At 34.6% G+C, this 27,853-nt stretch overlaps 3 protein-coding genes and 1 long non-coding RNA gene across 10 annotated transcripts in view; 3 read left to right on the top strand and 1 right to left on the bottom strand.

Moving 5' to 3' along the window:
- Positions 1-2,036: 2,036 nt before the first annotated feature.
- LOC111499840 (protein DETOXIFICATION 46, chloroplastic-like) lies at positions 2,037-8,570 on the top strand. Its single transcript, XM_023151535.1, has 14 exons — positions 2,037-2,504; positions 3,398-3,492; positions 3,575-3,683; positions 3,847-3,902; positions 4,619-4,674; positions 4,871-5,009; positions 5,109-5,246; positions 5,483-5,551; positions 5,662-5,772; positions 6,201-6,329; positions 6,507-6,584; positions 7,622-7,693; positions 7,775-7,837; positions 8,136-8,570. The coding sequence occupies exons 1-14, from the start codon at positions 2,042-2,044 to the stop codon at positions 8,235-8,237; spliced, it is 1,680 nt and encodes a 559-aa protein (XP_023007303.1). The 5' UTR covers positions 2,037-2,041; the 3' UTR covers positions 8,238-8,570.
- A 551-nt stretch (positions 8,571-9,121) lies between these two features.
- LOC111499838 (protein DETOXIFICATION 46, chloroplastic-like) lies at positions 9,122-14,721 on the top strand. Of its 3 annotated transcripts, XM_023151534.1 has the most exons (14): positions 9,122-9,649; positions 9,809-9,903; positions 9,971-10,079; positions 10,224-10,279; positions 11,104-11,159; positions 11,835-11,973; positions 12,074-12,211; positions 12,285-12,353; positions 12,454-12,564; positions 12,769-12,897; positions 13,022-13,099; positions 13,931-14,002; positions 14,094-14,156; positions 14,235-14,721. In XM_023151534.1, exons 1-14 carry the CDS (start codon positions 9,124-9,126, stop codon positions 14,334-14,336), a joined length of 1,743 nt encoding a protein of 580 aa, XP_023007302.1. In that variant the 5' UTR covers positions 9,122-9,123; the 3' UTR covers positions 14,337-14,721. The 3 variants fall into 3 exon arrangements, with proteins under 3 accessions (XP_023007302.1, XP_023007301.1, XP_023007300.1); XM_023151533.1 differs by having other exon boundaries at positions 13,931-14,156; XM_023151532.1 differs by lacking the exon at positions 14,235-14,721 and having other exon boundaries at positions 13,931-14,228.
- LOC111499845 lies at positions 14,411-18,118 on the bottom strand. Of its 2 annotated transcripts, XR_002721015.1 has the most exons (3): positions 17,591-18,118; positions 15,725-15,803; positions 14,411-14,496 (listed from the first exon to the last, which is right to left on the bottom strand). It is a non-coding gene; the product is annotated as an uncharacterized LOC111499845 (long non-coding RNA). The 2 variants fall into 2 exon arrangements; XR_002721014.1 differs by lacking the exon at positions 14,411-14,496 and having other exon boundaries at positions 15,474-15,803; positions 17,591-18,116.
- Positions 18,119-22,877: 4,759 nt separating this feature from the next.
- Positions 22,878-27,853, top strand: part of LOC111499560 (kinesin-like protein KIN-7D, mitochondrial) — a 10,859-nt gene continuing 5,883 nt past the window's right edge. For all 4 annotated transcript variants that reach the window (XR_002720959.1, XM_023151149.1, XM_023151147.1 and 1 more), the window contains exons 1-12: positions 22,878-23,477; positions 23,596-23,693; positions 23,828-23,917; positions 24,166-24,218; positions 25,089-25,154; positions 25,819-25,872; positions 26,083-26,142; positions 26,248-26,326; positions 26,445-26,512; positions 26,826-26,882; positions 26,975-27,079; positions 27,667-27,771. Coding sequence is in view for 3 of the 4 variants with exons in the window: in XM_023151149.1 (XP_023006917.1) it covers positions 23,137-23,477; positions 23,596-23,693; positions 23,828-23,917; positions 24,166-24,218; positions 25,089-25,154; positions 25,819-25,872; positions 26,083-26,142; positions 26,248-26,326; positions 26,445-26,512; positions 26,826-26,882; positions 26,975-27,079; positions 27,667-27,771 (1,176 nt within the window). In the remaining variant the exon portion in view is untranslated. The remainder of the gene's footprint in view (positions 23,478-23,595; positions 23,694-23,827; positions 23,918-24,165; positions 24,219-25,088; positions 25,155-25,818; positions 25,873-26,082; positions 26,143-26,247; positions 26,327-26,444; positions 26,513-26,825; positions 26,883-26,974; positions 27,080-27,666; positions 27,772-27,853) is intronic.

Raw genomic sequence — 27,853 nt, 5'->3', positions numbered from 1 at the left:
AGGTCAACGCACCAATATAGGGTTACAGTCTGTAATAGTCAAGTTTACTCGCAGATATAGTTGTCTTTTTGTTTTTCCTTCAAGGACTTTCTCAATGTTTTAAAATACGTCTACTAAGGAACTGAAGATAACAATAGCTGTTACAAATGATACCATAGCTAGTTATCGAATGGTGCGAGTCATTGGTTAGAGTAGGGTTAAACTGTCTTCATAGCATATACGTTTTAAAACATTGAGAGGAAGCTCTCGAAGGAAGAGTCCAAATAGGACAATATCTGCTAGCGATAGGCTTTCACTATTACACAATCCAACCCTAACCCGATTGTATTTTTAAAATATTTAATGTTTGTATCTGATGTTAATGATGTGTCAGTGACTTGTAAATATTCTATATTTAAACTTATCCGATTTTAATTATTATTTAATAATATTTTAGTGGTAATAAAATCTTCTAAAAGATATTAAAATAGCGTGCCAACAAATTTTAAATTTTAAAATATTAAAAACCCAATATTCTTTAATAAAAGGAAAAAAGACAAAAAAAAAAAAAATTTGTAATTTTCAAAAACTTAATTATAAATAAGCGCGTTTATTTATTTATTCGAAAAATATTGTTCACGTTGTACAAACGTGGCCTTAGGATTTCATTGTTTAAAATATTTTTAATTACTTAAATAATTAATATTTTAAAAGACGTGGTTTCTACGTTTATTAAAAAAATTATATATTTTAATATTAACATAAGGTGTTTGCTTTGCGAGGATATTTACTTATAATGATTTATTATTTAGTCCTTGGACTTGGCCTAATTCTGAATTTGAACAAAATACTTAATTTATTAAATTTAATATGAAATTATAAATAATAAAATAAATATATTATTTTTTAAAGTTTCAAAAAGTAGGATAATTATTGCTCATCGGAATAGAGCTCAGTTGACTTTACATATCGTCAATTCAAGTGTTAGATGGTTGAATCTTCCTTTTCACGTGTTCAACTCAACGTAGCTCTGGCAGGAAACGATGAACAAAATTTTAAGATATGTGGGGAAGGGAATTAAGGGTGTACGAGAGAAAAAAAAACGAGGATATTAATCTATAAGCGAGAAAGATGTTAGGTTGAGTAGTCGACCTTACTTGAACATGATATGTTCGGTTGTACAGCTGTGTCATTGGGTTCTAAGGAGGAAGGAATTATATGGATAAGACGTTACAAGTGGTATCGTAATAGAACCTTTCCCAGTAGGATGTAGCTCGGGAAAGAACTAAGGTGAAAGTTGGTGAGCATGTGACACTCAAATAAAGGAGTGATCCATGAGTAAACTGATACCATATTCAAATGAGAGTGATCTCGATGATACGATGATTAAGAAATTCTCAAAATAATTGATAGAAAGGATAAAGTCGTGAAACACGAGCAATAGTTGAAATTAGTAAATTGTGGGACTCATTCGGTTCCTCACCCTAAGTACTCCTTATTCATTTTATTTTAGTTTATTTTTTTTTAATACAACAAATGTGGAAGCACGATAATTTAAAATTTTCAGCTCAATCATCTACGAGCTAAGCTCACTTTAGCTGATCGGTTCAACTATAAAACACATTTGTTCGAGTTCAAAATCACTCCAAAATAAGAATTTAATCATTTTAAGCTCGTTTGAACCTTCAACTTAAAAAAAAAACATGTCGATTATAGGTAAATTAAGTTCATTTTAGCTAATCACGATAGCTAATAAAATACATGTAGCTCGATTTATTGATCTATGTATGAAAAATGTCATTAAATCATATCATAAGATGAAATATTCGAATATTTATTTATGGATCGAAAATACAAGTAATGACCAATTGATTTATATTTGACTTTTAAATACTAAAAGTTGACTAAATTTGTTACTCCAACTAACATATAAAAAGAATCAACGGTGTTTTTAATCCAAAATTCATAATTTCACAAATGATTGGCCAAAAAGCATCCACGTGGCTTCACCTCTTTGAATATTCGATCTTCCTTCTTTCACAGACACTACCACTACACTCCCATGGCGGAGCATTCGCTCTCTCTCGCTCCGATCCATTTCCAGGCGCCAAAGATGTCTTTCAGAACCCTCCATTGTCCTTCTTCGATCGCTGCTCGAATCCATATCCCCAGAGTTCTCGGACCATTCTCTCGCCCTTCCTTTCCCTTCACCCGCCATTCTTTCTCCACCAACACCTCCCCTTTATCCGTCGATGTATCGCCGCGGGTTCGCCGTCGGTTCGCGGTTCCTCGCGATAATCAGGAGCGGGAAGGCAGTAATGAGATTGACAATGAAGTACAGGAAAATGAGCAGTTATTGGGGATTGGAAGAGAAGAATTGGGGATCCAAGGGTTGTTGAGTCAGATGAAGGAGATTGTAACTTTTACTGGTCCGGCCATTGGATTGTGGATATGTGGACCGTTGATGAGTCTCATTGACACTGCGGTTATTGGCCAGGGGAGCGCTGTTGAGCTTGCTGCTTTGGGTATTCTCGTGAATTTCTCTTACTTTTGCTTTTTTTGTGATTCTTGTTAAAAGTAAGAATCTAAAGGGTTGGAAAATATAACTTGAATATTGCTAATGGATCGAGAAAACAGTAGGTTCTTGCTTCCAATCTACTGGATCGAATACTCGAATTCAACCAGCTATGAGCTACAGTTACTTAAGATGAGCTAATTACTTATTTTGAAATCTAAAAACGGTTCGAAATCACGACTCTCTATAATAGTATGATATTGTCCATTTTGAGCATAAGCTCTCGTGACTTTCCTTTGTGCTTTCCCAAAAAGTCTCATACCAATAGAGATGTATTCCTTTCTTCTGGTGTGGGACTCCCTCCCAACAATCCTCCCTTGAACAAAGTACACTGTAGAGTCTCCCCTGAGGTTTATGGTCCTCGAACAGCCTCCCCTTAATCGAGGCTCGACTCCTTCTTTGGAGTCTTCGAACAAAGTACATTCTTTGTTCGACACTTGAGTTATTTTTGACTGCACAGTCTAGGCTCACAACTTCTTTTTTCGACATTTGACGATTCTATTGACATAGCTAAGTTAAGGGCATGACTCTGATACCATGTTAGAAATCACGAACTTCCTATAATAGTATGATATTGTCCACTTTGAGTATAAGCTCTCATGACTTTGTTTTGGGCTTCTCCAAAATGCCTCATTCCAATGGAGATGCATTCATTACTTATAAACCCATGATCATTCCTTAAATTAGTCCGTGTGGACCCCTCCAAACAATTATCAACAAAAACGACGTTAGATTTCAATTTTCCATATTTGATTTACGGTCTTTAAACTGTGACTTCTATCTGGTGGCTACTGTGAGTATTAATTTTCTGAAATGTATCTGTTTGAAACTTTTGGCTGGCAGGCCCAGCGACAGTTTTATGTGATTATACGAGCTTTGTGTTCATGTTTCTTAGTATTGCAACTTCAAATATGGTAGCCACGGCCCTTGCCAAACAGGTTCAACCCATAATCGAAGGACTTCCTATTACAGATTATTGAATAATTGTGCTGCATTGCTTGACCAGTAAGATTATTGCAGGATAAAAACGAAGTGCAGCATCACATATCTACATTGCTATTTGTTGGGTTGGTATCTGGTTTTTTGATGCTCTTAGCTACCAAACTATTGGGTTCAGTGGCGCTAACTGGTACTAAACTTCTGCATTCTTGCTTAGTTAATGAAGGGCTCATTACATTCATCAGTTTTATGGACTATTCCTTTAATTTCTTCGCCACATAGATAGCTAGAACTTTGTCATCTGTTAAAAGTAGGAGGGATGCCATTAACAAGACGTTATTGTAAATTTTCAGCTTTTGTGGGGACAAAGAATGCAAACATCATACCTGCTGCAAACACGTATATGCAGGTTTGTCTTTTAGCATAGAAGTTTGCCTTATAAAGCTTCATATGTGATATGTTTCTTTTTTGGTTGTATGTGTCTCTTTTGCTTTTTGAACTCTACTTTTTTTGTTAGCTTCATCTAAAAGAGAAAAACTCGAAATTTCTATCACTTTTTTAAAATTTGGAGGAGGTATGGTAAATTTAATTATATCAACACTCAGAACAAAAAAAAAAAAAAATCTTTCTTAGACGACTTTTATTTTCTCTTCTAAATTTTCTTCAATTTACTAAGTGCTATATTATGTATGTTTATCACTAGCAATTTTAAAAATTACCAATAATGAAGGACTAAATTAAAGAAAAAATGTTAAAACGTAACGGGCTAAATCTTAACCTTTTTAACAATTGGGCCAAATTTGAAAAAACACCCAAAATTAGGTACAAAAACATAATTTTAGCCTATTAGAATGTATCACAATTATCATAACTATTGATGCATAAAGTTATGTCAAACTGAAGATCTTAATCTCTAAAATCATATGTTCTGTTGTACCTATAGATTGTGAACTAGTGATATGAATGTCTTTTCCTGCACAGATAGTGTATATAAAATCACTTTCTGGTGGCAAACAGAGCTTTCACCAAGAATGTGATCACTGCATACTGATACTTTGTCATGCTTTCTTGATTTCTTCTTGGTTCAATGACTTTAAGCTGAACAGATTCATTTTTTGTTGGTAGATTCGTGGTTTGGCATGGCCCGCAGTTCTTACTGGATGGGTTGCGCAGAGTGCAAGGTTCCTAATTTCTGTTACTAGATCCATGCTCCATCTACTTTATTTTATTTTTAAAATTTTAATTTTTATAGATTTGTTCTGTTCATGATGACATGCCAAAAATGAACAATATAAAATACGATTTGTGAAAACTTGCAGTACCAGTTGCTTGAAAATTCACCAGATTGATTAACTTCTAATTTCATATTTGTGTTAGTCTTGGCATGAAAGATTCCTGGGGACCGTTGAAGGCTTTGGCAGTTGCGAGTATTGTAAATGGCATAGGTGATATTGTTCTATGCATGTTTTTAGGATATGGTATAGCTGGTGCTGCATGGGCAACTATGGCATCACAGGTACCCTTCTTTCTGTTTATGTTAATGTGCCTCTTTTTCACTGCATTTGTATTTATTCACACCTAAACTGATCTCATTTTCTCCCCATATGAGCTTTAGGTTATTGCAGCTTATATGATGATAGAATCACTGAACAAGAAAGGATACAGTGGATATTCTCTGTCTATTCCCTCACCTACTGAATTCTTGTCAATACTTGCACTTGCTGCTCCTGTATTTATGACAATATTGTCAAAGGTTATATTTTGTAAAACCCCTTACATTCATCTGTTAACATTTGAGTAACATGTCTTGTGAGATCCACATCGGTTGGGGAGGAGAACGAAATGTTCTTTATAAGGGTGTGGAAACCTCTCCCTAGCAGACGTGTTTTAAAAGCCTTGAGGGGAAGCCCGAAAGGGAAAGTCCAAAGAGGACAATATCTACTAGCAGTGGGCTTGAGTCGTTACATGTCTAATATTATTATCTTTTAGGTGGGCTTTTATTCTCTCCTCATCTATTATGCTACGTCTATGGGCACACACACCATGGCTGCTCATCAGGTTAAGTTTCATGGTTATTTTCATTTTTATGTTTCCATGCAAGTCTGCCCTTTCTTTTCTATTGAAAGTCAATGGTCATGTCAAATTGATTGCTTGTCATGTACTTTTAGGTCATGAATCAAATATTCTACATGTGTAGCATTTTGGGTGAACCTCTTTCTCAAACTGCTCAGGCATTCATGCCTGGGTTGATAACCGGAGTGAATCGAAGTTTTGATAAGGTGAGAACTCTAATTTCTAATGATATGCTTATCAACTTTTTTACTTTTTGGAATTTTGTTTGCGTGATACTACAGTAGCCACACCAACTTCATTTAACTGAAATAGATTCCTTACATTGTTATGGATATTCATAAACCTTAGGTGGCGGGTAGTTTATGGCTGTAAACCTTAGTTTGTTTCATATCTAACCGGTGGCGTACGAGAGGGGGGAGCCTAAATACTGTGCCCCCATACTGGTGTGGACCGTTCTTGCCTTTGGTAATATCTGGTTGCTGGTTTGCTTCACATGGGTCCCCTTTTTTTCATACTTCTGTTATTCGATTTTTGCGGGCAAAAGATATTATGACCTTAGTGATGCTTGCGTTGAGTATAATAATAAATACCAATTTTGTATGAACTTATTGTGTAACCTTTTTATGTTGTGTAGGCTCGGATGCTGCTCAAGTCACTCTTGATCATAGGAGCTATCTTTGGTTTGGTCTTAGGGACTATTGGAACATCAGTTCCTTGGTTGTTCCCTAATCTCTTTACGCCCGATAAGAAGATTATTCAAGAGGTTTGTTCTTGATATCCATACCATGACATTTGGAATATGAACCATTATTGTTTCAATATCATTCTATTGTTTTCTTTTGACTCCCTGCATTTTCATCATGATAAATAATCCATGTCGGGTTGCGTTGTAAATGCGTAAGTGTTCTCCTAAAATAGCTTAATTTTTTTGATCATGCAGATGCATAAAGTGTTGATTCCATATTTCTTGGCGCTAGTCATAATGCCCGCAACCCTTAGCTTAGAAGGGTCATTATTGGTATGCTTGCTCACCTTACAGATTTTGCTTTAGTTTTTGTGCCTGAATTGGACGTTCACGGAGTGGGGGCAGGGCAGGAACAAGGATGGTTTTTCAGTTTAGAAATAATTGTTGTTTGGTTTTACCCCATTCAAAATTCCTCCCAAATTCTTTCTTGCGTGCAATTAGGTTCATCTTTGATTCAATGACAAATATAAATACTCTGGGTGGTTTAGTACATAGATGCATTTCCCCCACTAGCGGTTAGGGTAGAAAAGAAATGAAGATGTGAGATCCCACATCGGTTAGAGAGGAGAATAAAACATTCTTTTATAAGGGTGTGGAAACCTCTCCCTAGCAGAAGCATTTTAAAGCCTTGAGGAGAACCCCGAAAGTGAAAACCTAAAGAGCACAATATCTGCTAGCGGTAGGCTTGGGCCGTTATAAATGGTATCAAAGGCAGATACCGAACTATGTGCCAGCGAGAAGGCTGAGCTCCGAAGGCGGGTGGACACAAGGCGGGTGGCAGCAATGATGCTGGGTTGGACAGTTACAAATGGCATTAGAGCCAGACACTGGACGATGTGCCAGCGAGGAGGTTGAGCCCCGAAGGGGGATGGACACGAGGTGGTGTGCTAGCAAGGACGCTAGGCCTCGAAGGGGGTGGATTGTGAGATCCCACATCGGTTGGGGAGAACGAAATATTCTTTACAAGAGTGTGAAAACCTCTCCCTACGAGACGCATTTTAAAGTCTTGAGGGAAAGCTCAAAGAGGACAATATTTGATAGTAGTGGGAACGAAATATTCTTTACAAGAGTGTGGAAACCTCTCCCTACGAGACGCATTTTAAAGTTTTGAGGGAAAGCCCAAAGAGGACAATATTTGATAGTAGTGGGCGTAAGCCGTTACAGAGTATTACCTAATTATGTGACTAAAATGTTATGTCATTGGCTCATTGTTTTAGGGTACTTAGGTGACATTTGTCAGTGTTGATCAAATTCAGTCTTGTGCTGAATTCATCAAACTTTCCTTAAATCTTCAAGTTCGATTCTTGCAGGCTGGACGAGACCTAAAATTCATTAGTTTGTCAATGTGTGGATGCTTTTCTCTTGGTGCCATTCTATTGCTGGTAATGTTTTTATCTCCCAACCTTACTCCCACGCCTTATTTCTTCTTCTCTTTGTGCATTAACTCTCCTGCTTCCCCCCAGGTTATAAGCAGTAGGGGCTACGGTTTGGGGGGCTGCTGGTTCGCCCTAGTCGGATTTCAATGGGTATACACAAGATATCCTTACTTTCTTTTAAATTGAATGCAAATAGTGTTTCTTATTTATATGTTCGTGAATGGATGGTAAATGAATATAAAGTAAATTGTCATAAATAGTAAATAGCTATAGTAAAAAAACTATATCAGCTAATAATATATATAAACTCAGCCATATATACACCCATTAGGCTTTGAAAATTACTTGCTGCATTTCTATATATATTCTTTTCGTGTTCATCTAGATCGAGTACGTGCATTGTAATAGCAGTTGTTCTTATCTTATGCAATAACTTTCTCTTGTATAGGCTCGGTTTCTTAACGCTCTTCGGCGTGTCCTCTCTCCCAATGGAGTGCTTTACTCCAGTGGTTTAAGCCACCATGAAGTGGTCAAGCAAAAGGCTTCATAGGACACAGTCCATGTGGGCTTGTAGCTGACATAATTCAATACCTTTTTTATATCCTTGTCGTCATTCAAGTTCGATAGAGGAGTGGATCGAAACCGAAAGGTCGTGCTGGCAGCTTTAAACAGCGTTTACAGGAAGAAACATACGATTTGGATAGGGTAATGCACTTAACCTTCGTATGAGAGTAATGGTAAAATTTGTACAAGGAGGAAAAACTAGCAAAAACACGAAAAATTTCCATGGTACCGTTGAGCTATGTTTACTTTGGTTGGTACTAAGCTTGTCTTAGTAAGTTATTTTTGTAATATAACATTAGAATGATTCAAAATTTCCACTTACGAAAAAACCGAGTCAACCTTGAAACTAAAGAACGACTAAATATTGTCCACGTGATACCACCTTTTTTATCATTTCATTTCAAACTCTATACTTCCACTACGACATGAGAAATTTTTTTATATTACGAGAATATCATACTTTATTGGGTCATACTATATATATATATATATATAGATTATTTATTATTTATTATGAAAATTTTGGTAGTGCTTTAATTTTAACCATTTATCTAGAGATGTCAATTTTACTCGTAGGGACCTGTCTCAAATGGGGAGGAGATTTATCGGGGGAATGCAGGATAGAGTGAGAAGGGATCAGTCTCGAATGGGGAGGGGATTATCGTTTAGACGAGGAATAAGAGAAAAGTGAGAAACATTTTTTCATTATTAGATAAATGGGATCGGAGACGGGATTCTATTCACATGTCCCCGCCCCGAAGCAATTTCCCACTCCCACTTAATATAAATATATTTTCTAACCTATATTAAAAAAATGTTTAGAAAAAATTAATTAAAAAAATGGAAATGAGAAATGAAAATAGAGGACAGCGATGTTTACGGGCCCCGTCCCGCGCAGTCCACTCCTTCGTCTTCCTCATGACTGTTCCAGCCAAGCTTCTCTTCCATTCAGTATCCAGTTCCCAAAAATGCTTCTCAAACCCTTCCATGGTTCTTCTTCGGCCACCGCTCAAATCCATAACCACCAAATTCTCAGACCTCTACCTCGCCCTTCCTTTCCATTCACCCACCGACCTCTCTCCAACTCCGCCGTCCTCTTCCGTTCACTTTCATCCCCTTCATATGTCAATGTCGTGCCGTCGCGGATTCGCCGCCGATTTGCGGTTCCTTACGATGGTCATGAGCGGGAAGTCAGTATCCTCGAGATTGAGAGCGAAGTCGACGATGATTTACAACCAAATGAGCAGTCATTAGGGAACCAAGGTTTGTTGAGTCAGATGAAGGAGATCGTAACGTTTACTGGACCTGCTATTGGTTTGTGGATTTGTGGACCTTTGATGAGTCTCATTGACACTGCCGTTATTGGCCAGGGGAGCGCCGTTGAGCTTGCTGCTTTAGGTATTCTCGTTAATTTCTTCGACTCTTGCTTCCTTAACTTGAATTTTACTAATGGATTGAGAAAACTGGAGGACTTCAGTTTCTTGACTAGTACTATCTCATGGTGGCTGTGAGTTTAAATCTTCTGAACTTGATTAGTTTGTAGTTTTTGACTGGCAGGCCCAGCTACGGTTCTATGTGATTATACGAGCTACGTGTTCATGTTTCTTAGTATCGCAACATCAAATATGGTAGCCACGGCCATTGCCAAACAGGTTCGACTAATAATGGAAGGATTTCTATTCACTGTGCTGCATTTCTTGACCAGAAGGGCTATTGCAGGATAAAAACGAAGTGCAGCATCATATATCTATCTTGCTGTTTGTTGGGTTGACATCTGGTTTCTTGATGCTTGTCGCTACCAAACTATTTGGATCAGTAGCGCTAACTGGTACTGGGATTCCACATTATTGCTTAACTGAATAAAGGACTCATTGCATTCTATAATAATTTTATGGACTGTTCTTTTATGGTTCTCGCTTCATAGGAGCTAGAACTTTGTCATCTGTTAAAAGTTGTTATTGTCAATTTTCAGCTTTTGCGGGGCCAAAGAATGCAGACGTCATACCTGCCGCTAACAGATATATTCAGGTTTATTTGCTCTTTGAACATTACTTTCCCTTTTTTCAGTATAGAAATTCTAGCTTGTTCCGACTCTTTATGTTTGCTTTTATTTTGTTACATGTGAAGAGTTAACCTTTTTGAAAGAACAAATAAAATGATGTTTGGTTATCTAACAAATAGAGAATGAATGACCTTAATTTCTAGTTATGAGATATTTGTGTAATCCCCTATTAAATAAGAAAAATTTGTTGTTATCTAGTCTTTTTGTATTACAAAAGACACATGTGACAAGAAATGTGAGTAAGATAGTTTACACTTGCAACATTACAACATGGTATGAGAGCCATTCTATTTTGGGCGTGATTAATTGGCATAGCCTTATAGCCTTCATTGCTACCGATTTTTAACTTGACAAAATTTATTTGGAGTATTCATAACTATCAATCTTCCACCTTGACCAAATTTATTAGGAGCGTTCATAGCTACCATTGAAGTCGTGTCTTGATGTTGAAGTCCTGCTGTCAATATTGCACATAAACCCATCCAGTCCAAGTTGGAAATGAATGATATCTATTCCGCAACTTGAGGAGGAGTGTTGAAAGAATGATCTTAATTATATCTATATTATTCCTCGACTTGAGTTATAATTCCTAGCCTATTTGTGTAATAATGGGAAGTAGTTGACCTTGGTGGCAAACAGAGTTTTCATTTAGAATGTGACCACAACATACTCTTACGTTGACATGCTTTCATGATTTCTACTTTCAATTTTGGCTGTCAATGTCCAAATGCTTCCATTATGATAGTTTTTTCAATGACTTTAAGTTGATCAAAATTCTTTTCGTTGGTAGATTCGAGGTTTGGCATGGCCTGCAGTTCTCACTGGATGGGTTGCACAGAGTGCAAGGTTCGTATTACTAGACCCATGCCAATCTCATTAACTTTTTCTATCATAGCTACAATGTCCATGATTTCTGTTGGAATATGAAACCCCAAAACTTGCATTGTCATCTTTGCGTTGAAATTGAATAAAAAGGGTAAAAAAAACTGATATCCTTTCTCATTTAGGCCATTGGTTTGCCTATTGATTTTCTTCATCACTATCGCAACTTGTCCCATGTAGGTGTTAGATTTGAGGCCCTTGCCATTGCTCTTTACTTCATAATTTTCATTTGTGAACTTGAGCACAAATTGCAATTAGGTGTTTGTTTACATACGAGTAAAAGGAAAATAAGTTAAAGACTACTAAACAAACTGGTGTTGAGAATTGTTGGTGGGGAGTCTCACATCGGCTAATTAAAAGGTTGATCATAGGTTTATAAGTAAGGAATACATCTCCATCTCCATTGGTATGAAGCCTTTTGGAGAAACCAAAAACAAAGCCATGAGAGCTTATGCTCAAAGTGGACAATATCAAACCATTATGGAGAATCGTGATTCCTAACAATTAGGGCAAATGCAATCCATTGTGCACAACATTGACAAAATATTTCGCAAACTTTCAAACAACTTCCAGTATAACTACACGAGTTACTTGAAAATTCTCCAAATTTATTAACTTTCATTATCATTTTTGCTCTAGTCTTGGCATGAAGGATTCATGGGGACCTTTGAAGGCTTTGGCAGTTGCAAGTATTGTAGATGGCATAGGTCATCTGGTCCTATGCACGTTTTTAGGCTATGGTATTGTTGGTGCTGCTTGGTCAACTATGGCATCACAGGTATTCTTCTTTTTGTCTATGTCAATGTACCTAATTTCTATGCACTTATACTTGTTCATACCTCAAAACCAATCTCCTTCTTCTCCTTTATGGTTTTTAGGTTATTGCGGCTTATATGATGGTAGGAGCTCTGAACAAGAAAGGATACAGTGCATATTCTCCATCTGTTCCCTCAACTGGTGAATTTTTGTCAATACTTGGCATTGCTGCTCCCATATTTCTAACCATGATGTCAAAGGTTCTATTTTATAAAACCCTTTTACATCATCTGTTTTCATTTGAATAATGACTCTAAGACTGTGACCTTTTAGGTGGTCTTTTATTCTCTCCTCATCTATTATGCTACATCTATGGGCACACACACCATGGCTGCTCATCAGGTTCTTAATTCTCTTCATTTTTATCTCATATGCAATGTCTCTTTCTTTTCCATTGAAAGGCAATGGTCATGTCAAATTGATGGTTTGCCATTCACCTTAGGTCATGGTTCAAACGTTTTGTATGTGTACCGTATGGGGTGAACCTCTTTCTCAAACTGCTCAGTCATTTATGCCTGGATTGATCAATGGAGTGAATCGTAATTTGGATAAGGTAAGAACTTTCGTTTCTAGTGACGCGTTTTTTATAAGGGTGTGGAAACGTCTCCCTAGTAGACGCGTTTTAAAAACCTTGAGGGGAAGCCTGTGAGGGAAAGCCCGAGTGGGAAAGCCCAATGATGGGTAGCTTATGATTGTAGAACCCATTCTTTATGGACAGTCATTGAATTTATTGTGGAAACCCTTTAATGTTATGTAGGCTCGAATGCTGCTCAAATCACTCTTGATCATAGGAGCTATATTTGGTTTAGTATTGGGGATTATCGGAACATCGGTTCCTCGTTTTTTCCCGAATCTCTTCACGCCTGAAGAAAAGATCATTCAGGAGGTTGTTTCTTGATATCAATAATACTAATGTGTTATATTGTGTAGACGCATGAAGTGTTGATTCCATATTTAGTTGCAAGGATAGTTATTTGTATATAAATTCTCTCAATCATCTGTACATGCAGATGCACAGAGTGTTGATTCCATATTTCTTGGCGCTAGTCATAACGCCCCCAACTCTTTGCTTAGAAGGGACATTATTGGTATGTTTGCTTTCCTTAAAGATTCTACTGAAGTTTTTGTGGCTGAATTGTACGTTTACATCATTCTTTTATCACATAAAGAAAGATTATAAACAAATATAAATCATTATGTCATGAACCACGAACTCCATAATAGTATGATATTGTCTACTTTAAGCATAAACTCTCATGACATTGCTTTTGGTTTACCCAAAAAGTCTCGTACCAATGGAAATAGTATTCCTTACTTATAAACACATGATCTTCCCCTTAACTAGCCAACGTAAGACTCCTCTCCCAACAATTCTCAGCAATCCTCCCCTCGAACAAAATACACCATAGAGCCTTCCCTGAAACCTATGGAGTCCTCGAACAATCTCCAATTAATCAAAACTCGATTCCTTCTCTGGAGCCCTCAAACAAAAGACACCATTTGTTCGGCATTTGAGTCACTTTTGACTAAACCTTTGAGGCTCAACTTCTTGTTCGACCCTTGGATTCTATTGACATTGCTAAGTTAAGGGCATACCTCTGATACCATGTTAGGGACCACGACCCTCTACAATAGTATGATATTGTCCACTCTGAACATAAACTATCGTGACTTTTCTTATAGTATGATATTTACCACGACCCTCTACAAAAGGCCTTGTATCCATGGAGATGATATTCCTTATAAATTCATGATCTTTTCCTTAATTAGCCAATGTGAGACTCCCCTCCCAACCATTCATCATAGTTTATACATACCGGTGAGAAATGATCAAAAGGGGGAGAAATTGAAGAATGCCTTATTCCGTTTGTACTGAAATCTTCGAACTTTCCTGAATTCTTGACGTTAATGCTTTGCAGGCTGGACGAGACCTAAAATTTATTAGTTTGTCAATGTGTGGATGCCTTTCTCTCGGTGCCCTTTTATTGCTGGTAATTTTCTGTCTCCCAACCTTAAATCTCATTCTTGACAGTTCTTTTATTTCTTCTTCTCTTTGTGCATCAACTTTACTGCTACTCTCAGGTTATAAGCAGCAGGGGTTATGGTTTGGTGGGTTGTTGGTACGCCCTCGTTGGATTTCAATGGGTAAGAACAAGACATCTCTTGCGTTCTTTAGCTGCAAATAGCTGCTCTTCTCACCTTCTACAATTTCCTTTCTGTTAGGCTCGGTTTCTTAGCGCTCTTCGGCGTGTCCTCTCGCCCGATGGAGTGCTTTACTCTAGTGATTTAAGCCATTATAGACTGGTAAAGCAGAAGGCTGCATAGGTTACAGTCCATGCGACCTTACAGTAGGCATAATTCAATGCCCTTTTCAATGTCGTGGTCGGAGTGGATCGAAACCAAAAGGCCGTGAAGCCTGCAGGCAGCATTAATTAGCCTTATGATTTCACCAGCAACTCTTGGAGGTTCTTCTCCTTGGATGAAGCTGTAACAGAAAACAGAGCAGCTTTTATCTTTGGGTAATATCTGCTATGAGCTCGTTAGTAATTTCTGTCGTAATTCATGATTTGATTTATTATTCATTTGGTTTGCAAATTATTTTGAAAGAAAAAAAAATCATATTAAATTTATATAGTTGAAAATACTTTTAGTGTTACAAATTTCATTCATCTATCTTAATATAAGTACTTTTAAAAGAAAATAGTTTCATTTATATTTATTTTTTATTGAGATTATTATTATTGTTATTATTTGGTGTTACAAAATTAATTTAATAAGTTGATATTGCAATATATTTTATTTATTTTGAGAGAAATTGAGAGGGAAAGGAATGTGAAGAAACGCGAGCTAATAATAAGCAATAATTTTCAATTTTCTGTCCCACTTGTTATAAGAACTTGAGCGCCAAATCTCTGTAGTCTTATTATTTATCATCGTTTCAGTATTTCGTGAACTGTTCGTTTTGCAGTCAATTAATGGCTGATGAATCTATCCCTATTGGGGTTTTTCTTTTGGAAGCCAAATTTTAGGACTCAGAATCAACTCCATGAAAATTCAGTATGATTTTGTATGTTTTTATTTATGGGTAGATGCATCTCATATGTGAACGTTGCAATTTTTCATCGCTATAATTTCTCACAAAATAAATAATGAGAATGAGATTTATCATTCAAAAATAAGAGTCTAAAAATTGAAGTGATAAAATTGAAAGTTAATGAACTAAACAAATGACTGATTAGGAATGAGATCTAACAAAAAATTGAAAGACGATGATGTGAGAAAAAAAAAAACACAAGGGAAGATGTTTAGAGAAACAAAATTGAACAAGGGCAAAGGAGAGGAAATGACCATTGATATAAAGTAAAATAAATAAATAAAAATGTCCGAGTCTCACGTAATAAGTAATAAAAATGAGATTGATCATCGAGACGAAATTAGAGAAATAAAATTGAAAGAGAACAATAAAATAAATAGTGTGAGTCCCACGTAATGAGACGAGAATGAGATTGATCACCCTCTCTTTAATGAAAAATGGAAATGAAATGTCCAAAGTTGAATTGGATGTCAAATTTTAATGTCACTCGTGAACTTAGGGTAGGTCCACAATTTATGTTTAATAACAATGGATATAACTTAAATTTTAAGTTGAAGTTTAAAATAGCATCTTGAACAAAGGTTCAAGATAATTGAAAGGCCAAAATAGGAAACATTACCAAATTGTGATTGAGAATGTGGTTGAGCAAGAAGCCAGGGAGGGTAAGACTAAGAATCAATTTCAGGATCATAGCCAACCTGCGATGCAGAGATATAAGCTCAATTAGCTATTGGGTATTATTCTAAAATGATCAAGAAAACATAAGATACACCCAAATGCATAAGAAATTGTGAAGAGCACCTTCACAGCATTATTATAATCGGAAACCCCAGGCTTTCCATGTAGAAACCACAACAACCCATCAGCTTGATGTAATAATGTGGCAGATTCTTTGTTCGAATCAGCACTGTTCTACAATGAAACCAGCTTGCATAAAGTAGATGAAGCAGAGCAGACTGAATGGTTCCCTGGAGCAATAGACCTCACGACAGCTCTAGTTGTACAAGAAGGCCTTTGATGTTACCGATTAGAATCCTCCACAATTGTATGATATTATTCACTTTGAGCATTAGCTCTCATGACTTTGCTTTTGATTCCTAAAAAAAGTCTCATATCAATAGAGACAGTATCCTTACTTATAAATCCATGCTCAATCCTTTAATCAACCGATGTAGAACTCCCCTCCCAATAATCCTCCCCTCGAACAAAGTACACCATAGAGCCTCCCTTGAGGCCTATGGAGCCCTCAAACAACTTCCCCTTAATCAGGATTCAGACTCCTTCTCTGAAGCCTCACTTGAGTCACTTTTGACTATACATTTGAGGCTCACAGCTTTTTTGTTTGCCATTTGAGTATTCTATTAACATGACTAAGTTAAGAGCATGGCTCTGATACTATGTTAGAAACTACGATTCTCTACAATTGTATGATAGTGTCTACTTTGAGCACTACCTCTCATAGTTTTGCTTTTGGTTTCCCCAAAAGGCCTCATACTAATGGAGATAATATTCCTTATTTATAAATTCACGATCAACCCCTTAATTAATCGATGTGGGGACTCCTCTCCCAACAATCTTCAAAATTTGACAATGGTTGTCTGTATTGCTTCGCAAGTGTATGTTATGTTGCTAGACTTTAGATGGAAGGAACACCAAGTCTAATGAAGGGCAGAAATTTATTAAGCATGAAGACTTGCCAACAATTATGGTAGTTGCATTGAAATGGATGCCACCAAAATGACTGACAATGATTTTGAACATCTTCAAGCAGTGAAAAAAATGTTGTTTTCCACGATCTTCCCCAATCCATTGTTTCATCGTTTTTCCTAGACAGCCATGCCCATGTACTGTGTTCATGTTGCTATGAATGAATCTACACTGCATGATCACTTCGTACACAGTTGCTACAAACCAACAGCGTCAACCTGTTCAAGCATTGTCACAACAAAATTTTCCTTGCAATTCCAGAAAGGGCTTCTTTCTTAATTACTCTCCATATTCACCAAGTTCGGAACAAACTCTCTAACCTCACAATAATAAGGGAAGTTAGTAGCTCAAAAACTTGAAATTAAGCTACTAGAAAAGTGGCATTAAGGAGATCTGAACCTATAATTTTGAAATTTTTTCTTACATATCATTGAGATTGAAGTACTTGACTTAATTTTGATCTAAGCAGTGCGACAGTGAAGCCATTCAACTCCGTAATCAAAGACAAACGAGGTACGAGTCATCTTTCATCAATCATGTCCTCTTTCGAAGCAATTTCACTTTTCAAGATTCCAAACAGTTATCTCGTGATAGTCAATCGTTGATCGAACTCTAAAAAACACATCAACCAATTTACGCGAACCTCCATTATAGATACCTTTATATAGGCTGGGTTTATCTCATCCATCAGCTAATTGAAAACAAGATTCCCCTAATTACACTACAAGTACGAACATGACTTCAAATGATCACATGATTAATAGCTTCTGTAATGTACCTTATAGAGTAGTCACTCCCTCTTTCCTTCCGCACAGACGTCCCTTCAATGTCAATCAGAGCAAATCATGCCCTAGAGGTACCAAAATCCATCCCAAGGCACCACTTCGGTTTCAACACTCATTGTTGTCCGTCTTCGTTTTCTTCAAATTCGTTTTCTCGAAATCCAAATGCCTAACGCCTAAAGATCATCCACTAACCTTCAAAATTCACTTTCGATTAACATAAAATCAACCTACATTCTTGACGAGAACTAACGACAATTGATCAGAAACTTCGCTCAGATAAAGTTTCCAATAATTGAAAACAATACTAAAAAAGCAATATCATCCAGTAGAGACAGAGAGAGAGATAGAACCATGTTCAGAGCACGAGCACGGGATTGATGGAAGCAAGAACAAATTTACAGCCGGAGGAGAAGATTGGAAGGAAGCATAATTCGGGGAAGTTCGTTCTGTTTCTCTTCAGAATTGGGCTCTCTGTTTATATACGGATTAAGAACGGCGACAGATTCTCTGCCCATAAATTATTTCTCATTTTGTCTTACTAAAAATTGTATAATAATTTTCTGAATTTTTTTATTTTATTTTATTTTTTATATCTAATTAGTTAATTCATTTACTTCAATTTAATAAAATCAGTTAAATATAATTCATGAATCTATTTAATAGTTTAAAATACAAAAATAAATTTAAAAGCTCACAAATTAAATCTATTATTGAATTTTTTTTTTGATACAATCTTAGATTATAGTTATTCAGTACCTCGTTGATGGCTCGGACCCTTGAAACGAGGTTCTTCGCCCTCCACCGAAGTTATTCAGGAAAGACCTAAAGCTAATTCCATAGAATATTAAGCCTTCACCGAGTCTTTTTGTTTAGGTATAGGTAGGTTCTGAGAATTCTTAAATTCTCTCGAATTTCAAACGTGACAAAAGTGATTTTAATTATTTAAAAATATTTTACGAGAAAATTGTGTTTTTTAAACTAATTAAATTAGATCGATAGGTTGTATTTTATTAAATAAAATATTAAATAATTTTAAACAAGGATTTGAGGAAATACTAATTAAACTAAAAATTATTATGTTGTTGAAATTCCTTTATTCCCCAATGATCCTTTGCTTTAATTACACTGACCTACACAAAATAATAATTTTTAAATGCTCATAAATAGTTTGACCATTGAATACTGTTAGATTTTTTTTTCTTTTTTTTTTTTTGAGATAAAGAATCCCTTTAATAATTTAGCCTTGGCATATATTGTCATTAATATATATCTACCGTCATTAATATGTACTTATTTTTACGAGGTTGTTATTTTAAATTTTCATATACAGCTAGCAGATATTGTCTTTTTTTGGATTTTTCCCCTGTCAAGGTTTTAAAACACTTCTGCTAGTAAAAAGTTTTCACACCTTTATAAATGAGTTTCGTTCTCCTCCCAACCAATTTAGGTTCTCACAATCCATCTCCTTCAGGGTCCAGTGTGACACTCGTTCCTTTCTCCAATCGATGTGGAACCCCCACCAAATCCACTCTCTTTGGGGCCAATTTCCTTACTGGCACAACGCTAACCGATATTGTTGTATTTGGTACGCTAACAGATATTTTATTTTAAGGAGTGGTGTAACAAAATAATATATATATAAAATAATGTATATTTAAAAATTAACAATAAATTTGGGTTAGTTCGATTCAACCCACTCTAGTTTTACGATAACTCATGAACTAACCCAATGTATGAAATTTTCATTTATTTGAACTCAACTCGATTCGTATGAGTTCACAACTTAACCCAAATTGCATAAGTTATATAGGATTGATTGGATTTTTCGAATCATCAGATTTTTTAACACCTCTATCCATGTGGTATGGTCGTCCAATATTATATCGAAATTTTAGACATTTTTTTTTTTTTTATATGTAGTTTAGCAAAATAAAAGCTTAGAAAATAAATAATAAAGAAAAATACTATGGTTTATCAAACAAGACCAAAGTGTTTAGTATTGGGAATTAAGAAAAAATGCAATGATTGATGGAATAATAATAATTTGTCATAAGATCCGCAAACTAAATCTCGTGGGTGTCTTAAGTTGGCGTGACAGGATTTACAAAATTAGGGTTTCAATTATTAATGTCTCGTTTATAATTGACAACCATCACATTAGGTTAAAACTTGCATTTATTGCAATCTACCCCCCATTTATTTTGACTTATCCATTCTGGAAAATGGGAAATAAAATAATAATTTAAATGTGAAAATAAATGCTACCGGTCCAATTTTCCATAAACTTTCAAACATCCTTGTACAACGTGTTTGAAAAATTAAAAAACTCGATCCGCTCAACTCAATCCGTATGATTAGTGTAACTATCTGAATTTCTCTACTTAATTTAAGATCGTCATTGTATACATATCATAAACATTAAATGCGAAAATACTTCTTTTAATTCTCATAAAATGTCACATTCATCTTAAAATACTCTATAGACTTACGTGCTTGAAAACACTTTTAAAAACTATTTAGGTAAAGTTTCGTTAGATCAGATATCTATATTTATTTTATTTTTATAATTATTTATTTTAATGAAAGGTGAAAATGATAATTTTAATTAAATATTTAAAAATAAATAAATAAATATTTTACAAACTAAAATAAAAAAAGAAACACAATTTTATTATTTAATAAATATTATTTATGTTGAAAAATTACCGTCCAAATAAAATATTTCAATTGACCCAATTCAATTAACGAACCCCTCTAATAATAAATCGTACATTTAAAATTTTATTAAACACAAAATTGAAAAAAATATATTTTAGATATTTTAAATTTAAGTATTTATTTTGTGCAAGTAGTATTTTTTTTTAAAATTCATCAACCAACCTTTCTTTTAGGTAAAGTTCGTGAAATAATAATAATAATAATAATAAACTAAATATATATTTTAGTCTCAAGGTCGTGTGATTTTATTTAGCACTTATTATATTAAAAAAAAATATATATATATCGTTCCTTATTTTTAAATATATTTCTACCATATTATTTTTGTGGGCGAATATTTGTTTTCTTTTATTAATTTTCATTATTAAACGAACAAATTTAATTATGATAAATTTTAAATAATTAAAACATTGGAGACTGAAAATTCAAACTTACACCTTTAAAATTAAAATAGACATTTTTTTAAAGGTTATATTAATATCTAATTCTATTTAATAATATTATAATTTTGGAATATATTGAATGATTATGTTTTCTTAATTAGTAATGATTTAAATGGAATAAATAAATAAATATTTATTTCACAATAAGTAAAATACATTAGCTTTAGGATTGCTTCAATTTATTGTACAAACTCTTAATAAGTTCATTTAATTCTTTTTTAAACATTAATTTTTTTAATAATAATTTTGTTCTATGGAATTTTTAAATATTTATTTATTATTTTAAAAAAACAAAAAATATAAAATATTCTCAAGTTTTTAAAAAAATTAAAATTATTTTTGGATATTAAAAAAATGGAGATATTGTTGAGAGGGTAGAGAATTGCTTGACCGTTTGGCTATTGTTCTTTCCCACGCCAAAACGAGTGGCCAATGTGGAATTTCCCACCGCCATTTCGTTAAAGACCAAAATACCCCTTTGTGACATCTCATTTTACGCAACTTTTCCATAAGAGATACAGAAACATCGACACCATTTTCGTCTTAAAAAATGCTGTGGTTCATAATACCTACTCTTTTTAAGCTTAAATTAATAACGAAATACCATTCTTGCCCTCTATTTAATTAAAATGATTTTCAGCATTTAAAGTAGGGGTACAAAAGTAAATTTCATTAAGTCCTTTTTTATGTTTTAATTTTTTAAATTATTTCGGTCATGGTTATTATTTTATTAGCCCAACAGTTATTATTAAAACTATATATTATATTGGTTGAGCTAAATAAAAGTTAGCTCATAATAATTACAATTTTTAGAAAGTCTTTTAAGGAAAAAAAAAAAATTACATAAAGTCGAAAGAAACTAAAAAGATTTTAAAACTTTATATGTTTGTATTATTTGAATATTTACTATATACAATGGCAAAGTGAATATTGTTTTTTTATTTTTCCATTTTAATAAAATTATTAAAAAACGACAAAATAAAAATTTCCACAATTGCAAACTGCCACGTGACATAATCTTGTTAAGTCTTGAATTTTTAGTTGTTGTTAACCATTATTATTTTTTCACCACTATTATAATTAAATAAAAAAATTACAATTAATTTAATTAATGAAAATTCGATACTAAATCTTAAAATAAACATTAAGTACCAAATTGAAATAAAATTTTAAATTAGGATATAAATATAGTATTTTAAAATTTTGTGACTAAATTAAATTTATATTAAAAAAAAGTATAATTAAAGAGTATTTTTTACCCCAACAAATAAAAAAACCAATTATTTGAAATTATTGTATGTCTATCCAACGTGCCTTTTCTAGCTTATAGGCTTGTACTAATAATTAAATTATATAAAAAATATAAATATATTTATTTTTCAATATGATTAGATATCAAATTCACAATTTAAATATTTTAATATAAATAGTTTAATGTATATAACAAAATTATCATATTAAATGTTTTTGAATTATTAAAATATTTACAAATTAATACCGTGAGAGTTCCACGTTAGTGGGGGAGGAGAAAGAAATAAGGGTGTGGAAACTAAAGGTTTTTAAGCCTTGAGGGGAAGTTTAAAAGAGAAAGCTTAAAGAGGACAATATTTACTAGGAGTGGATCTGAGCCGTTACAAATAATATTAGAATCAGACATCAGATTATGCGTCAACGTAAACAAGGTCCCACATCAAATTTACTAGGAGTGGATCTGAGCCGTTACATATGGTTTATTTTTACTCATTTTTCAAATAACCATTGTATTTCCATTAAAAGGGTGGCGAGTATTGAAAATAAAATAAAAGGGAAAATGGTAATAAATAAAATAATTAATTTGTCTTTTCTTAGATAAATGGTTATAATTGACGGCCGCTGTCATTCTTTTCTTCCCGCTCAGTGGACGGTTTAACTTTCAAAAACACATTTATTAACGCGGGGGGACGTGTCATTCAAATTCAAAAAAACTTCCATCGTTAAGACGTTGCCACGTCATCCGTTTTCTCCACGTCATCACACGTTTGGTAAAACTTAAAAATTTTGTAATCCGCCCCGGAAAACGGCAAACATAATTAAAATAAAAAATATATATATTAAAATAATTAAAACAAAATTTGAAGTTTCCGAGTCTACAAACAGACACTACCGTCGCTCTCTCGCCCTCCGGTTATTGGGACCTCTCTCTCTCTTTCTCTCTCTAAAAATTTCTTTCACATGAGAAACCAGAGGAGGGAGAAAGCTTCCATTTCTTTCGTTTTCCTTCACGGATTCAGGTGAGTGCTTGTTGTTGTTGTTGTTGCTGTTGTTGTTGTTGTTGCTGTTGTTCTTCTTCTCTCTATTCTATTCCGGTTGTTGTACTTGTTGCTCGCTGGAACTACTTCATGGCCTCGTCGTCCCGAGCACGGAGTAGCTCACCGTTTTCGTACCGGAAGTCTTCCAGTCCGTATTCTTCAACTTCTTCGTCCTCTTCGTTTACCAATGGTAAGCTGATTCCTCGCTCTTGTTCGAATTCGGCGTCGTCCTACTTCAATTCCGGCGGAGGACTTGGTTCTCGATCCATGACTCCCAATCGAGGCCGTTCTGATTCAATGTACAATAGTCCGCATGGTTCAAGTACTTGTACGCCTGTCGGTTTCGCGTCTGAGGAGCTGATTAGCGAGCCGGTGGATGCATCGCGGTGTGGAGAGAGCATTTCGGTGACCATTCGGTTTCGGCCGTTGAGGTAATGTTAGATCTCAGTGTAGGAGATCAGATCTATAGGCTTTATTGGTGGGGGAATCGGGTGGTTTGGTTGTTAGCAATGAGGTGGATTCGTTTGACTTTGAAAATTGTGTTTGTAGCGAGAGGGAGTTTCAGAGAGGGGACGAGATTGCTTGGTACGCGGATGGGGATAAATTGGTGCGGAATGAGTATAATCCAGCAACTGCATATGCGTTCGGTATTCTCTCTCGAACTTCTTAATTTGAAATTACAATGATCGTTAGTTCTTAACTGTCAGTAAAAAAAATGCAGATGTTCTTGTGCTTTTTTCTCCTCCTTGAAGTTGATCTCCTTGGTGTTTTCTTGTTGTAGACAGGGTTTTTGGATCCCAGACTTCTACTCCAGAGGTGTATGAAGTAGCGGCCCAGCCTGTCATCAAAGCTGCGATGGAAGGTGTCAATGGTCGGTGACTTATTCTCTTCAAGATCACAAATTACTAAATCAATCATTCAGTTTGAGTGCAACAAGAACAGTTAGAATTTACTGGAAACGTGCATTGGTTATTCTAGAGCATTATGCCATCCAATTTTTATTGCTGCAGGACTCGGACATTGAACGTCGTTTATTTTATTTATTTCTTTATTTATTTTTGTATACACTAGGTTTCCGATTTCATTCATAATATTATTACCAAGTTTGCGATAATGCAGGAACTGTATTTGCTTACGGTGTCACAAGCAGTGGGAAGACACACACTATGCATGTAAGTTCGATCATCTAACAATTCTATTTCTGTTTTTTTTTTTTTTAAATGAAATTTGTTAAGAAATTTAAAATTACGAGTTAAAGTCTTTGATTTGTCCCTTCATTCCTGAAACTATATTATTTGATTGAGCCATTGACAATAAGTTAGAGGTATAGTTGATTGGCTCAGTCTAACAAAGTGAAGATTGCCAATTACCGGCCGCTCTGTGCTGAATGAATTATACGAGCACTGCTAATGGGTGATATTGTGTTTTAGTTCTCTGTAGTTTGTCATTTCCTTGTTGAGGCCTCTTGATTACCGATTTATTTCCTACTTTTTTTGTTGCTTTTATTCTTTAATAACAAAATTGGTCAACAATAACTTAGCCTTAAATTAGTTAAAATTGTAGATGGCCTGGGATAATTCTATTCTTCGTCAATCATGGGTGTAATTTTGTTGAGAATACGGATGTATACAGATCCTTTTGCCATGGAATCGCATCCAGAGACCTACGTCTACATATTTATTTGAATGTTTGGGCCTTAGTATTGCTGCTCTTCCATTTCTATTTCTATCATTCACCCATTATCTACAAACTTTGTTTTCATCTTTTTATTTTCAATGAAATAATTTATTTGATTTTTCCCCTTCCCAAAACCTATATTAGTACCTGATGATGTTTGAATAAATTTTGGGGTAAAATACTCTTTTGCCTATTTTGACCAATGGTCAGTGTAAATCCCATTAGTTCAATAAGAGCTTTAACTAACAATAATCACATTAGTTCGAAGCTCTTCATGGTAGCTTTCATTTTGGCAATATTTCCTGTGCTGGATAGTTGGTGATCGTTTTTTCATTTTTTCTTTGCTTCTATTTTCGTTTGTATAGGGAGATCAAAGTTCTCCAGGTATTATACCATTGGCTATAAGGGACGTGTTCAGCATTATCCAAGATGTAAGGATTTTTCAGGATATGGCACTGTTAAATTTGTTACTATCACTTTTGATTACTATACTTTTTTTTTCGTTTGACATGGAATTTTTATGTAACTTTTGGATTTTCCATGCTTCTTGGATGACACGTTTGCATTTACCTGATATTAATGTGAATTGTGAATTGTGCTTCAGCAGCTATTTACTGTATAACACGTTTGTATTTACCTGCTGTCCTATGGAAATCTTGTTTTTTGTCACAAAGATCTGATTTGGTTCCTGATATTAGTGTGAAATATTCTCCCTTATAAACTGCGTTGTGTCTTTTATCATTTTTCTTTATCTTTTTATTTGTTTTATAACAAGAAACAATTTTTCATAATAAGCTATAGTGTTGAGATATAGGCGAACATTTACACCAAGATATAACTCAAGAAACCATAGCAACCAAAAAATCTGCCGAAGGAGAGATCCTTATCTTTATTTGAAGATCCTTTGGTTTCTTTCATTCATAAATCTGTCCAACAACTATGGCAATGTGATTTTTTTTTTTATCACCATATATTCTTGATTTCTGTGCTGATTTTTCATGCTTGATGTAACATGCTCTACTTTATTTTCAAAATTTTAATGATTTCATTTCATAATTGATGGGTTTGGCTGATTAAAATTTTCCTAATATTCAGACTCCAGGGAGGGAGTTCTTGCTTCGTGTGTCATATATTGAAATCTACAATGAGGTAATCATCATTTGCACTAAAATCCATTTTGGTAGTTTATCAGTTTCAATTTTTTATGGAGTTATTGGTACATCCTTCTATATTGGAGTTTTGTGATAACCTTTTGTAACTGTATACCGTCATCTGAGTGGTGCTTTAAGGATGGAATTTCTTAGTACTATTATGTTTTTATCCTATTTGATCTTTGTGGAATTTATTCTTCTGAACCAGGTCATAAATGACTTGTTAGATCCAACAGGTCAAAATTTGCGAGTTAGAGAAGATGCACAGGTTTGTCCCTAGAAGCTTTCTGTTGAAATTTCCTGGCCTTATGGATGGATTTTTCTATTTTCCACTGTTACAAACACATGAATAAATGCACTGATTTCGTTGCAGGGCACTTATGTTGAGGGCATAAAGGAAGAAGTTGTTTTGTCTCCAGGGCATGCACTTTCATTCATTGCTGCCGGAGAAGGTACTTCATGTACCCAATTCCTCATTTCTCACTTTTCATTAATTTCTTTTTACCACTTTTGCATGATTGACACTACATTTTGATTTATATGATTACAATTATTGATTTGATATGGCAGAACATCGTCATGTTGGATCAAATAATTTCAATCTGTTCAGTAGCCGAAGTCACACCATATTTACACTGGTAATATTTCTGTTCTAGATAGTTGAATGGTCTGTAAAATGATATTGCCTAAGCATGTGTAACATGAGCGTTAGCTTAACTTTATGAGTCTGGATTTAGTTTTCTGCTTTATGAAGTGCTATTTAGTTTTATTGCTTGTTATTATGTCGAGGTTTACTCTGGTTTGGTCTTGACCCTACTGCTTCGTTGGATTCATTAGGCACTGTCGTATATAAACAAGCTTTAGAGAAATTCATTACAAAATTCAATAATGTTTTATGTATTGGTTGTTGCCACCCCACTCTAATCTCTTTTTTTGTTTGTTTGTTTTCAGATGATCGAAAGTAGTGCTCATGGTGATGAGTATGATGGAGTGATCTTTTCTCAGCTTGTGAGATTGAAATATCCTTTTATATAAATCTAGTCATGCTGGTGACCTTTTTTTGTGGCTAATTTCTCTCTTTCCTTCTTCATTGTCATTAGAATTTGATCGATTTAGCTGGATCTGAAAGCTCAAAGACTGAAACAACTGGGTTACGGAGAAAGGAAGGGTCTTACATAAATAAAAGTCTTTTAACTCTTGGAACTGTAGGTGCCCTATATTTATTCTCATCGTGATGACATAATATTTGGATTGTATGGCCTCCTCTTAGTTAATTTTCAACGCATGGATTTGTGTCTTTTATCTTTTTAGTTGGCAAGAACAACCAAAAGCACATATTTACCTCACGACTAGTATAGTCAAATTCTTGGTTGTACACAAGTCTGAATTTGTCGTAAATGTATGACATCGGTTTGCTGATCTTTTCAAGTTCTCACATTAGGATTCCATCTTCTTTAGCATGGAGTAAATTTATCTTTTTGGAGTTCAAGACCATTGTACCTGGTACTAATTTTGTTTGACAATTGTTCTAATTTTTAGTTGGAAGGACCAACCAAAAGCACATATTTACCTCTGGACTACTGTAGTCAAACACTTGGTTGTACATTAGTTTGAATTTTTCGAATATTATATTGGCTTGCTGATCATTTCATGTTCTAACATTAAAATTCCATTTTCTATAACTTTGCGTAAATTGATTTTTTTGAAGTTCTAGTTAAGTGTACTAATTTTCATTATGTTGATTATATATAAGAATTTAGAAATAACATGAATCAGCGATTACAATGTGAAGGTTATTGGAAAACTGAGCGAGGGGAAAGCATCCCATGTTCCGTATCGAGATTCTAAGCTTACACGTCTTTTGCAATCATCACTAAGTGGGCGTGGGCATGTTTCTGTGAGTATAATATAACCATATTAGTTGCAATAATAGCTCCTTTTTTTTTTTTTTTTTTTTTTTTTTTTTTTTTTTTTTTTTT

Source organism: Cucurbita maxima, unplaced genomic scaffold (genome assembly GCF_002738345.1).
Source record: "Cucurbita maxima cultivar Rimu unplaced genomic scaffold, Cmax_1.0 Cma_Scf00027, whole genome shotgun sequence".
NCBI lineage: Eukaryota > Viridiplantae > Streptophyta > Magnoliopsida > Cucurbitales > Cucurbitaceae > Cucurbita > Cucurbita maxima.
The sequence above is the reverse complement of the archived record's forward strand: the minus strand, read 5'-3'. Positions and strand labels throughout refer to the sequence as shown.